Source organism: Bacillus rossius, chromosome 13 (assembly GCF_032445375.1).
Source record: "Bacillus rossius redtenbacheri isolate Brsri chromosome 13, Brsri_v3, whole genome shotgun sequence".
Lineage (NCBI taxonomy): Eukaryota > Metazoa > Arthropoda > Insecta > Phasmatodea > Bacillidae > Bacillus > Bacillus rossius.
Window position 1 is genome coordinate 17,097,391 of NC_086340.1, and position 14,461 is coordinate 17,111,851.

General features: G+C 38.3%; 1 protein-coding gene across 1 annotated transcript in view; it reads right to left on the minus strand.

The window, feature by feature from the left end:
• Positions 1-200: 200 nt before the first annotated feature.
• Positions 201-14,461, minus strand: part of LOC134538602 (actin-related protein 3C-like) — a 155,527-nt gene continuing 141,266 nt past the window's right edge. Inside the window, exon 3 of the mRNA XM_063380030.1 lies at positions 201-227. Coding sequence (XP_063236100.1) covers positions 201-227 — 27 coding nt within the window. The remainder of the gene's footprint in view (positions 228-14,461) is intronic.

Genomic DNA, 14,461 nt, shown 5'->3' on the forward strand with positions numbered 1-14,461 from the left:
AACGTTCATTCGCAATTCACTCAATGTCTGTCCAAGTTTCACATTTCGCACTCCTCAGTGGATCTAGGATCCAGTGGTTTGCCCCTTACCTCGCGCCTGTACGCACACACAGTCTCGCGCCACTCAGTCGCACTCTCTAGCGTCGCGCCACTCTCGAGGGGGTCTCTCACCCTCTTCGCCGATGTCGCACTTCCCTTCACTCACGCGAACTCTCCGAACTCCCGGAACTGCCGCGGAAGCCGGCGTCGCTGCTTACATACCTGTGGCGCCCTTCTCGAACCGACGAGAGCGGCCGTGACGAGTCGCGTCCATCCCGGGCCGACCCGACGCCCGAAAGGTCCAGAAAGGCGGTGTTAATTCGCGCCACTCCGGGCGGCGGCCCGCGGGATTCCCAAGGCCGCTCAGCGACAGATAACAGCGCCGAGGAAGGATGAAGAGGAGAGGTGAGATCGAACCGCGCTACTACGCGCATGACGTCAGAGGCCGTGTGAGAAGCCTCGGGACTGACTGCCGCTGGAGGTACGTGGCACGCGTCGCGGCTCTGCTTCCCAGTTCGTAACAGTATTTCTACTGTACCTAACCTAACCCAACGGACCATTCTCATGATATCTCAGATTTGTAATATAGGTCTATAAACCTAACTAAACAACGCGTTAAAATGGTAAACTACTTAAATTATCACAACACATTCTTATATAATGATTAAAAAACATGTCAAGAAGTAAAAATGTACTTTTTTTAAGTTTTAAATTTTTTTTTCCTCAGAAAAGTAGCTCTCTAGAATCCGGCCTAACATTGTTATGAACAATAAAAACATAAAACTTCTAACCAAATATAGAAAAATTACTAACCTTAACACGTAAAATGGCGTAAAATTGTAGGAAATTTGTGAGAAACAGTATCTTACAAAAATATTACGTATGCTATGAATGGAATTCAAAATTTTAAACCTCGATGTTATGATTTCAGGTAAACAGGGAAAGAATTACCCCGAAAATAAAAAAAAACCGACCTGGAACAGATTAATGTGAATCTTAGGCTTCCATCTAGGGAGATGGTGATTTTTTTCTAAAATTGAAGGTTTTTTGAGTCTACATTCGGTTATAAAAATAAACCGTTACTCTATAGAGGCTTATACTAAGAGATTGTTTAAAATCTTTTTAGTAACTCGCTAGGAAGAATGGAAAAAAAAAAAAATTCAGAGAGACTTTCAGAACTCGCGAGTGTTGTGTGAACGTCCAACCTCGGTAACAAGCAAATTCGTGTGTTCTCGTGTTGCAAATACACTTAAAATAGGAAACTCGGACACGAAATTTAACGTAGAATTCCTTTTTAAAAAAATGCCAAGCGCGATAAATATACAAACCACATTTTTTGACGTGAATCAAACGTAATTTCCGCAATTGCCTCTAGAATTCGTTACAGGAGCAGTTACGTCAACTATGGAATCATTCGATTTGTAGAGAAAAAAGTTTTAAAATATATAATGAAACGACTCTGATAAAATCGAGAAGTATCTTTATTAAAATACTAACCATATGGTTAAAATTCAGTGAACAGTCAATACATTAAGTTTCCCTTCGGCTCTGTGAAGTTTGTTTCGCGCCATCCACCACAGATGGCAGCACCGTGGTTACACATTTCCGTTCCACGCTACTTCCGTCGCATGCACGTAACTACTCCTACCAAATGCCGTACATCGAGAGCTAAGATGTTACACATCAAGAATGCAATCATGAAGCGAGTACTTTTTAACAAAGATTTAGCAACATATCAGAAAGGAATAAGTTTTTAAACTTCACTTTAAACGGAAAAAAAAATTATTAACAATTACTAACACGGAAAAGATTGCTCTCACCCAAAATCTAACTTCATACTCCAATGATACCACCCACTTCATAATGGTTTTCATGCTCCGTGTCTACAGAAATATCCTATGAAATATTCCTTATGTTTATTCACTACCAACTCGGTGTAAGAAAACTTATAATATGTGTAGAGACCCTAAAATTTTTGAGAATTCTTTCGGCGTCAAGCTGAAATTCAAAACCTTATTTTTAATCCACATTCTTTTACTTTTACATTGGCCGATTTCTTCTTGAGAACTTTTTTTTTTTTCTCGTTAATCTGCACAATCTGATTATTTCCTTTTTTTTCTTCTAGCTGGGCATCGTTGGCCCCCAATAGTGGTGGTGCGTGTCCAAATAATAACGGTCCAATCATGAACACAGTGCAAGAGCATGAAGGTTTGCAATCTATCTTGTGACTAAATTAATCCGCGTAGTTCCCACACCTCTAAATATGTGAGCGAATTGGTAAGTGTATTCGGAGGATTCCATTGTACTTACATCAATTTGCATAAGAAATATGTATATTTTAAACATTTAACTTTTTGAATGTGCCTTTAAAATATCAGAGGATAAATTAAATTAAATTATACTTCTTTAGGCGCGTTATGAAAAAAACGAGAGTGAATTATTTTGACACGCACGCACCATTGAACGAAATTTTAACAAGATAAAAAAAAGTTAAATACAAAAAACATTCTACATAAAATAAAAATAATACATAAGTTCTTTTAAATCATATACTTTAGTGATTGGTGTTTACTACTGGTCCGAATATTATAAACATTTATTTATTGTGAATATTAATGATCGAAATTATATTTATAAACTTTTTCATGTGTATTTTTATACGTGAGGTTATGTTCCCGTACGTACCTATGATTTCATTTTATTATTATTTATAAATTATTACATCATAATTAATGAATAATTATAATTAATCAATTATAATTAGCATATAGTATTTTTTCACTACTAATTAAAATGAACGTCGATTATTTTACTAAATTAAATAATTAATTTTATCAACGTGTTTATATAAAAATTAAATGCTCTGTATTTGTTTAAAAATTTTAATTTGATCAAATTTGCACCTTACCAACCGTATTTATAATATCACTCTAGACATTTTATTATTTTATCTCCATTAATTATTTGCATGCAAAAAAAGTTCAGTTTTTTTTTTAATACGCGCGCACATCAGTACACGCACCCTATTTTTTATATATATATTTTTTTTTTCAAAGCACGTGTATGAGGGAATTTTTTTTCTGGAAATGTTTGAAGTATTCAAATTGTGAAAGTGTTCTAGGTCCGGAGCTGGGAACGTACAAACGTCTGGTAACGGCAAGTTCTTTCGTCGGGGGGCCTCCTTCGGAAGCGAGCTGCCAACATCCTGCCCAGAACTTTCCCTTTCTTCTCTTTCCTGCTTCTGCTCCGCCATCTTGCACAGCAAGCCTCGTTACACGCCCCCAGATAGTTGGTCTTGTGCCAGCTGCACACGCGAGAAAGAAAAAAAAATTGGTTGTCTGTAAAGTCGGTTTACGGAAGATAGTTTAACGTGACAATGTCATAACAAAACATTGATGAAATTATTGCATACTTTAATGAATAAAATTGAATCATTTTTATTTTAATAATAAAAGAATAAATACTTGAAGTTATACTAGTAATCAGATTTTTAAAATGCAAGAATAATAAACCTTTATTGCCGAAATTGTTGTTGTAATAAGCAATGAAAACCACATTAACTTTTCGTTTAAATATAATCATGAACAAGTTTTCATATAAATAAACTGTTATCAAATATCTAACATAAACTATTATTACTGCACTCGCCGACAGATGCTACTTGTTTTAATAATAAAAGAATATATACTTGAAATTATACTTGTAATCAGATTCATTTTCTTACGTACATTTGACGTAGAAATTATTTCATATTACACATTTATAAAAAGTTTTAAGTTTTCACTTCTGACGGTGCGGCGCAAGCGTACAATGAGCGTAACGGGACACAGCGTAACGGAACAATGAGCGTAACGGAACAATGAGCGTAACAGGACAATGAGTGTAACGGGACAATGAGTGTAACGGGACACCGCGTAACGGAACAATGTGCGTAACGGGACACTTTTTCGTGCGTGCAGCCGGCGTTCATCGATTTATTAGACGTCACGTCAAAAAAATAAACTAGCGTGGCTGAGAGGATGAAGTCATAGTTTGGAACTGGAAGTATTCTTTCAGAAATAAGTTGATGGATGTACACCATTGCTGGTTCACACCTGGTTCATAGAAAAAGAAAACCATCAAGGATTGGTGACAAAAATGAATACAATAACACTCGGAGAACAAGCCCATATCAGCGTGACTCATCCTTAGCTTGAAGTGTTCACTTAAATGGGTATTCATTATTTATTATCTCATTCCAATGCACAATATCTGCTGTTAGCACTGTCCTTGTTTCGCATATACGCAAAGAGCACAAAAGTTCTAAGACACAATTTTACATTGTACTAACCGTGCGAGCGACTATCAACAAGGCGTGATAATGCGCCTGTTAAAATAGTGACGCGCTATGCATTTTGTGAAAATATAAACAAATACAATTTGCTTTGTTTCGGTTCAATTGTGGCGTAATTATCGTAAAATTTGAAAAGAAGCCAAAGGAAAAAAAAGTATCCGCGCGAGGACTTGAACCCGCAACCCTCGGTTTTACTAATCCGTATTTTTTGACGCTACGCCAACCACTTCTAGGATATTATGCTAACATAAAAGACTCGTGTAGTGACCGCGACAAAAAAAATTCATCTTCTGAACGCTTGGTCATCTGGATCTCCCAATAGCATCGCTTCAATTTCTAGTCAAGCCCTGCATATTCTGTGAATAAGGACGAGATCGGCGATGAAGAGTAGTCGACCTCCCCTTGTTTGTTGTTTTTTTTCACCCCTGAAGATGCCTGCTGCAAATCAGGGCGAAACGTAAATACAATCCACCACTTCGACGCGGTCAACCTCTAAAAACTAACAACAATCATATGATTGTAATATTATCGTTTATTTAACAGGAGATTTATTCAATTTTAAGAAAAATTGGTTTGGAATTTTTCTTACAAAAAAAGTTGTTTTACAATGCATCAAAGACTTATCTCAACGACACCATGAAAATGTAAGTAATATCGCCTAAGTTAAAATTTCTGATATTATTTTGAAATATTATATATTCAGATTATCATAATACTTGAAGTAAACGTGCATTAAAATTGAGTACTTATCCTTTTTGCCTCACGTATACGTCACATTGCGTGGGCCAGGTGACTCGTACACATGAGCCGAGAAAATGTGAGAAACTAAAAAACAAATGGTCATATTATATTTTTAATATAACACGTAATGGCTTATTGTGGGATTGGGTTGGGGGAAGGGGTACTTTTGTGTCTGAATCCACCAGAGTAAACTCTGGAAGGAAGGGGTGTGGGAAGACGGGGGAAATGAGGGTCGGGAGATGTCAGAACAATTCGGATCCCTGGTTAAGGAATTGCCTTTAAGTCTGAGGATTCGTGAGCTATAACCAAGAACTATTTCATGCTGGTTCTGTTCCACATACACACGCACACACGTTATTTATTTCCTATGCACGTATCCGACTGTTACAGATTAGGTTACTGGATGCTCTCACTGTTGTCCCTGGCTTCGAACTAGAGACCTTCAACATACGCGACTCGGGTGCTGTACCTCCTTGATGCTATCGGGTAGGCAACCCGCCACACCCGCCGATAACTATCGTTCTACTGTGCAAGCCAATGTTACGCGCGCTTCTCGGTACAACCGTCATTATGCTCATCGCCCACTACAGCGCGCCGCGCAGCCCTGCGGAAGTTTCCGAAGGTTCCGCTCGTGGGGGGTCGCACACTACAGACGCCGTTTTATGATTCAGAACGCTCAGTTCCTTCAGGGTACACCTAGTGTACAGGTGTATCGCGTGACTGGTTTTGTTTTAAAACAAACAAAGGATAATTCCATTAATATAGACACATTAAAGATATTAAATAAAGTAATGAATTCTCAAACTTTACCTGAACTAATCTTTTTTTACTCTAGATAAGTACGGCCACGTGCGCAGATCTCATAAACAGACTCGAAAAAACATACCGATCATGACCGAGTGGCACCGAAGGCACCCGAAGGTGGTGTCAGCCCAAATTTTTCCTCCGTCTGCCACCGCAACACTGTAGCAAGCCGCCGCGCCGCGCAGAAATGTTCCGCTCCGAATTCTCCCGAGAGCTCCGGCGCCGGAACAATTCCGCGGCGGACAGGGCTGCGCCATAGTGGGCGCATCCTGGTTTAAATACGTGCAAACTGTTGAGCCGGAATTCTTTCCAGGGCTGCGCGGCGCGCCGTAGTGGGCCACGAGCTTCACTCTGGCTCTCTTTAATACGTAACTCCATCTGCGACACGTCCAGCTTCAAGCTCTCGTCGTTCGACGCCGTCGGTCAGCGACTCCTGCCCATTGGCCAGTCAGTGGCTGCCGACTGACACACGGCGCCTCTAGCTGTGGCGGGCCAGGGAGAAGAACTATCGAGCTGAAGAGGCGGACACACTCTACCTTATAACTAGAGACCGGAAAAATTCGCGAGTTCAGTGACCTGTAGGATATACTCCATGATCCTCTATGCACGCGGGAAAATTACATTTGCTCATAGGTAGGGACTGGAAAAATTCGCGTATTCAACGACCTCCAGGATCGACTCCACGATCCTGTGCACACTCGGGCAAACGTCAACTGTTCATTGGCTATTGAATTGTGAGGCGTCTCAACTGGGTGACTCGTGATTCGATACTGCTTTGACTGTGGGCCTATAATTGGCCCACACTCCTCCAGGTTAACAGTGAACCAATAGCATAAATTGCATTAAGGTACAACTATTTGCATTTCAGCATATCGCGAAATGAATCCGCGAATTTTTCCGGTCTCTACTCATAGGTAGGGGCAGTAAATTTTCGCGAAAAAAATCTGAACGCCTACTAGACTGCAACATGGTATACCCACACCAGCGGTTTCTTCCTTGTGATTGGCGGCCGTCTGCGAGAGAAGTCGTTGCCTTGTTTGCACGAGCCACTAAGGACGAGTTTGCTTCCGCACTGAATTAGTGTGATTGGTTGTTGTAACAATCGACATGCACCTCAAAGAAACTCACCCAATCACGAAACACAGACGATGCTACAGTGTTTTAACTTCCAGCTACTCTCAGGATCTTTTCGCGAAATTTGCATGGCCCTACTCATAGGCTACTGACTCGTGACACTTGTTAACTGGGACGCTAGTGATTCGATACTTCTTTTGTTTAAGGTTCTTAATTGTCCAAGTGTCATTCAGATAAACTGTGGCCCAATCACTGATGCAGTAAAAAGGCAAACGTTTTTGGATTCTAGTCCATCACGAAATTGAATCCGCGAATTTTTCCGGTCTCTACTTATAACCATTCCAATATTAACTTCCGTCACAACACTTTTAACTGAAACGTTCTCTAAATGATTCGTGCGATTTAGAATCTCGAATTTAATAAAATTTCTTGGATACACGCCATTGCAGTTTTGCAAAGTTTTACATGGGAAAAATCCATTAATTTCATAATAATAAATAAAAATTCAAACATAAACCTGAAGTAAACCAGCCAAAATCAGCTGATGTCGAACAGATAAACCCAACAATGAACCTAAACAAGTATTACGGACAATAAAACAACGACGGCACAGACACACCCAATCAAACTTGAATATCAGAGAGCACAAGAACTACGTAGAAAAAATTTAGTTATTAAATTCTAATAATAATAATAGTAAGAGCACGGACGGACACAGTTGGCTAGCAACGACGAGACAGCTTCAGCAATTGTTAATAATGTTCGCAGGATTTCACGGCCATAGTCTAAAGTAGCTTGGCTTCTGGGTCGTAGCCGCGTCCTTGGCGAATAATTCACCGACGTTTTCGGTCGACATTGCAGTCGCCATCATCAGGGAGCAGTTGCCTACCGAGGAACTGGGATAGGTAACAGCTCCCTGATGATGGCGACTGCAATGTCGACCGAAACGTCGGTGAATTATTCGCCAAGGACGCGGCTACAACCCAGAAGCCAAGCTACTTTAGACAATTGTTATTAAATCACTTTTATAAGACGTTCAGTCGGGTGATATGGTTACCTGTGCTGGCGAGCTTCCAGTTCACCAAGGGATGCGTTCGCCGACTTAAAAAAAAAAACGCGTTCGTTCGTTACCAGTCTTTGCAATCTCTAACTTCACTTTTTTTTTAACGGTCTGATTTCCATAAGTTGTTCGATGAGCGTCATGGGACTTGAAAGTTCGCTTGATTCGTACAACTCCCGCTGTTCGCAACTTGGCGCACGAACAATATTCGTGTTTGCAACCAATTTAATTTACCTACTCAATTTGTTTGCCCACCTGAACAGTAAAGGTATACTCACCGCCGACAGCTTCGTAAGTTGAATTTAATTACTTAAACGCGCTCCCCTCCCCCCCCCCCCCCCCCCCCCCGGGTCTAGCCAGGGATGCATCTGTGTTAGTGAGGCGGGACAATAAGTGCGACGCTCGGTGGTGCTTCTAGCGCATTTTCGCCTCTAAGCGCAAGGCTCTGAACTGGCGCTGTCTTCTCGCCGTGCATAGGTCAACTATGAAATTTGAGCGGTGATCGTAATATTATATGGTGGAGAAATAAAGATGAAGATGTAATGAAGGTCCCTTAAGGAGTTTCAAAAATATGCACTGGGTGTTCCGTGTCTATAAATTACTTCAAACACGCGTTTAAGCGATTTTCACACTCCTAAAAAAACAAATACAGCTTAGAAACGGAATACGGAAACGGAACTACTCATACGCCCTCGGCACATTCTTAAATCCTTTTCGTAAACTGACTCCACTCGGATATCTCAAGCATCTTTCAAACCACGTGGTTTATTCTGAAACACTGCGCGCGGTATATGTGACCGGGTAGGCGGTTATCCGAACCATCTCGGAGTTGAAATATGCAGCAATAATCAGGAAGCTTTTTAATTTCCAGTATTTTCAGTGTATATTTTAAAATCCAAGTGAAACCAGTTTTGTTTTTTAATTCTGCCGCAGCTTCCTTTATTTCTTCAGAAATTTGTAGTTGGAGAAGACTTCAGCGAGACGATAATAGGGTAAGTGTTGTTTTTTTTAATTACTAACAATGCGCGCCTTGGTTCTTAAGAGCTCTTCACCCGGTTCAGGAATCTCTTTTTTTTTCTTTTGGGTCGTTCGCCGCTTCTTCAGTCGTCTTTCACGCCGCAGAGAACTAATTAGAGAACTCCGAGAAAGGGTTTCCCGCCAACCGGATGACGAGGAATTCCCGGCAGGCCACGAGAAGAACGTCAAAAAAATAAAAATAATTATTATAAATAAACACTTCGGTGCATGGTTGCCTCACGCTTTATACCTGACGCTACGCATACAGAGGTATAAGAATGTAAAAGAATGTTCGCAGGCACGTGAATAAGCAAGTACACAAGTGATGCAGTGTGCCACAGTAAAAATAATTAAATTAAAATTTCATAATTTTTTTTTCATTCTGAATACATAATTCTTAACGCAAAGAAAATTTATGGATATGTTCTATTATTCTCAGGCTGTGAAATGTATGGTTAAATGTGTTAATGAATCCGTAAAGAGTATAAAATAAAAAAAGCTGAAGAATTAAAAAATTATGTTAAATTTTACATGTTTCTGAAATTATTTCTACCCTCAATCCTGTTGTAAAAACTTTAAAAGGTCTGGAGCAGTCGGTAATGTAGGCACCGCCTGCTGAGTTCTGCATTATGCATCCCGCAACACTGTACTGTTCTGCACGTAGCCTAAAGCACACGAATCCTGGGGCATTGCTAAACAAAACCAAAGTAATTTGTACCGAAAAGACGAACAAACGAACAGACGGACAAAAAGAAAAGCAAGTAAATATTGCAGTGTCATCCTGTTCTGAACCATGTTCAAAGTTTCAAGTCTGTAGCTCCTCGGGAAGTTAGATTACAATCGATCGCAAAACGTTTTTGTACGAACATACAAACAGTCAAGACCGAGTTAATAAAAAAAAACCGTGGTAAAATTCCATCGAGCACCCCACTCCTGAGACCCCTCCCCTTCTCAACCATTGACAGTCTCCATTTTGGTTCGTTACGCTTTTCGTTACTCTCTGAGCGTTACATTGTCGTTACACTATGAGGACGTTTTTGTCTTTACTTAACCCTACCGGCTGCAATGAAGTTTCACTTCAAAATTCGCAAGGCAGTTACAAAAAAATATAGTAAACTATGAGTTTTCAACCGAGGTCAGCCAAGAATTGTCAACGTAGCAGTTATGTCATAGTTTTGGAATGAAGCAGTAAGCAACCTAGAATACAGCAACCTGATTATCTGTGCAAGTTGTTCTAAAACATTATTTATAAAACGTCCACGTGTTTCGAAATCTTTCAATTTATGTTACTTCGTTCTCAGCTATTTCTTGTCAGTATATTAAAAATAGTTTTGTTGCCATAACTACACAATTTTTCTCAGGCTATCGTGTTTAAGGTGTAGTTTTCTAAACTATTTTTGGTTCGATAGAATTTTTATCCCGAAATTTAAAATGAATTAACATGACTTTCATAAACAGAAAAAAATTAAGATAATGGTGTAAATGCGAGACCCTTGAGGACTTTAAAGAATCTGTCCCAGGTGTTTCATGCTCAATAATTATTCTGAAAACACGCGTTTTAGCCATTTTCACTATTCTAAAAAAAATACAGTTTAAAAATGGAATGCGGAAACAACTACTAATCCAACCATAGCATATTCTTTCAATGTTTTCGTAAACACAGGCCGCTGTGATAGCACGAGCAATTTGTTTTTTTAAATCGCGTTGGTTCTTTTGAAGCTCTAGCACCGTTTGTGTATCCGGGTAGGCGGGGCCGTAAAATAAGTTTTTGATCTTTTTTTTTTCAACTGCATCAGTGAAAGGAAAAAAAACATCACTGTGTTAAGATTATTCCTAACAAAAAAGGCCAAGTATATAGCTATAAAGTTATTGGATTAACACCACTTAAAGTCAGAAAACAAGGTTTTCAGTTTATTTTGTCTTTTGCAAGGAAATTAAAATGGGTGTTAGTGTAAGATGTAGTATGTGGTAATGTGTATAGTAGTTTTACACACGTTACGTTAGTTAGAAAGCCTGTACGCACTTCCCTACAACCGCGACTGCTTTTGCACAGAGCACAAGCACTTGTCTTAATCGAAATTGATACTAACTACCCGCCACCATCCCCCTCCCCCTCCCCACCGCAAAAAAAAATCAAAATACCTTTCCCGTCCCCTTTCCATCAACGATTTTGTGGGGCTGTCGCCTTACGCACCAGTACATTCCGTGAGGGTGAATATCAATCAAAAGTGAAAGCCCACCACTAGAATTGAAATATTCGCGAATTCGTTGACCTCTTGGGACGTACTTCACATTCCTCTAAGTACTCGGGCAAGAGACGTCTGCTCATTGGCTACCCACTTGTGAGAACTGTCAACTGGGATGCTTGTGATTCGATACTTATTTTGTAGAAGGTTTTTTCATTGGCTTAAGACTCCTTCAGACTAACTGTAGGGCAATCACTGAAGCAGCATAACGGTTAACGTGTTTCGAATCTAGCCTGTTGTATAATGAATCCACGGTTTTTTTTTCCGGTCTCTACCCACTACATAAACACTCCGTTAGCGTGGATGGAATGATTCACACAGGTTTTTTAAATATAAAAGGTGAACATTTATTGTTCATTTATATGTGCACAGAAATTAAAATTACATTAATGTTTCCATGCAAACTGAATTTTCGGTTTGACGTTCAGGAGCAATAAAAACATTAAGTGGACTCTTAAAACATGTTACGTACACTGGGTCATTCGCTTGCACACTCCGAAGTTGGCAACACTGAACTAATTTTAAAAAAAGTTAAATATTATTTTAATAATTTAAAATCCATATGAACTTAAGTTATTTCATGAAATTTATCCATCTATACTCACAAATTAATCGTTATTTGATTTTTTATGGGATGTTTTTATAAATTTACACATAAAAGTCTTTATTTTTGATTTTACAATCGAAGTAGGATTTAATTTCTTATTTTATTATCTGGGTATAATTTAAATCATTAATTTCCAGAGCTAACAAAAAGAAAAGACGAAAATCTTGGGGTACCTACTATTTAAAACATATTTGTAGTCAATTGCGTTTTTTTTTGGTTAAATAATTTTTACAAGCGGAAAAAAATTGTTAGACGATATATTTCTTTAGATTTGATGACAAAAAACATATATATAATAAGTAATGATTAAAAATTAAATTTCATGATGAATCGCAGTAAAATTGAATTAACAACCAAATTCATGTCACTTCATCATATAATATAGAAATACAAATTAATATACAATACAGCACTGAAGCAACTAAAATCATGTTACTTTTTTTTTAGTTTTCGTGTTCCTTGCCAGGTTTACTAACACAGCCTCGAACGTAAAATACCTCTGGGAGAGAAAAAAAAATTCCAAGCTTCGATATCGTTACGATCGCACTGAAGACTAGAGAACGCGAAGCTCGTAAATAGCAAGAGAACCAAAAAAAAAATCTCAGATGCCAAACAGTTTCTCTCCCAATTTTCCTTTTCCCTCCCCACCAGCCCAAACCCAACCATTCAAAATTGCCAGGAAGCAGGAACCATTTTCCCTTCGCCCATCATCGAATCACCGCTAAATGGCAAAGGCAAAGCTCATCTTCTCTTATTCTATAGCTTCCAAATATATATATATATATATATATAACTTTCTTTTTTTTGCGAACAAGTACCCCCCCCCCCCCCTTTTTATTCTCTCTCTCTTTTTCCATCACGCCCCTTGTCGTAAGCTAAACAGAAGTAGACAGTTTCAGCACGATGTTGTCCGTGGTCGGTGTACCTCATTCTGACCAATGTCAGGCTCAAATTCACAGATTATTATTTTGCACATTTTTCCAAAACATCTTGTGATAATTCTGCGGGAAATGTATCCTTTTTTTTTTTCCAAGTTTAACTACTTAGCTCTCCATATACGGCATTTTTTTGGGGAGTTAATTTTGTGAATGGAACGGAAGTCGGATGAAAATGAATTGTCTAACCACAGTGCTGCCATCTGTGGTAGATGACGCTGACCAAAGTTCACAAAGCCAAAGGAAAACTTTGAAGTATTAGCTGTTGAATGAATTTTAACAAGATGGCCAGTAATTCAATAAAATTCCTTATCGAAAATCAGGTCCAAAGCCGGTGTTTATATTTTTTCAGGTCTTTTTTTTTCGTATTATTGGAGCCGTTTCATTATGTAGTTTAAAATTGTTGTCTGCTAATCCAATGACTCAATAGTTGACGTAGCTGCTCCGGCAGCGAATTCTAGCGGCGGGTGCGGAAACTACGTATGTTTCGCATCGATAAATGTAGTTTGAAAAAAAAAATATTCATATATTTATCACGCTCAGCATTATTTTTAACAATTCTTATTTAAATTTCGTGTCCGAGATTCGGATTATAAATGTATTTGCAACATGAGCACACTTTAATGTGCTTGTTACCGAGGTTAGATGTTACACATCTCTAGCGAGTACTGAAATAATCGCTCACTTTTTTTTAGTATATTTTTTAGAGGACATTCAAGATATATGCTAAAACTCCGTGTTTAGCATAAATATCGAGACTACAATACTTGCAGGTTTTTATAACTTTTTTTTTTAAATTATTTGGTATTGAAAATTATGGTTCCGTTTGGACAGATATCACCCAATTAAGAATTTTTTCTTTTGATAGTATGACTACAATTGTAGTCATTTCCAAGATGCTAATCCAAGTCTAAACACTAAAGACCTACTCAGATACCGATTTACAACAGCCAGTATCATTCAACTTCAGGCAATTTACTAAACTGGATGCTACGTTTTAACAAATACATTGTTTGAATCTTGAAGGAATTAAAATTATGTTGGCACAAAATGAATTGAAACGAATGTCGAAAACTTATCTTTTAAATTATAGTGACAAACGTGATAATCATATTCTTACTTGCTGCTAAATCATTCTACCGATAAACATTTTTTTCTAAATCCATTTCATTATTTTTTTCTTGGTGTTAAAATTGTTACAAATTATTTTTAAATTTTTAAAGCATTGCTTACTTAAAATAATAACAACCTAAAATTAATGTTCAAATTTTAAAATCATTCAGGTTGTTAACTACGATAATCTACCGTTGATAAAAGTATATGCCTCGTTGGTTTTATTTACAATTCAAAATGTTTTCAAGGGATGATTTAAAAAAAAATTAATCTAATAAAGTGCAGTAATGAAAACGACCCTCGCTGCCGCGTTTTGGTTTGAATATTAATGAATTTTATCAAATGTGGTGCTTTTATTGCAGAATAATGTATAATACGCCTGCCAAAGTTTTTATAGTAGTATATAATCGTGTTTGGGGAGCGTTTTCCTTCTGTTTTTGACGAGTTTCGGAGATAATCAGGGGTGGAGCGATTCTGGATTCTAGCATTTTTT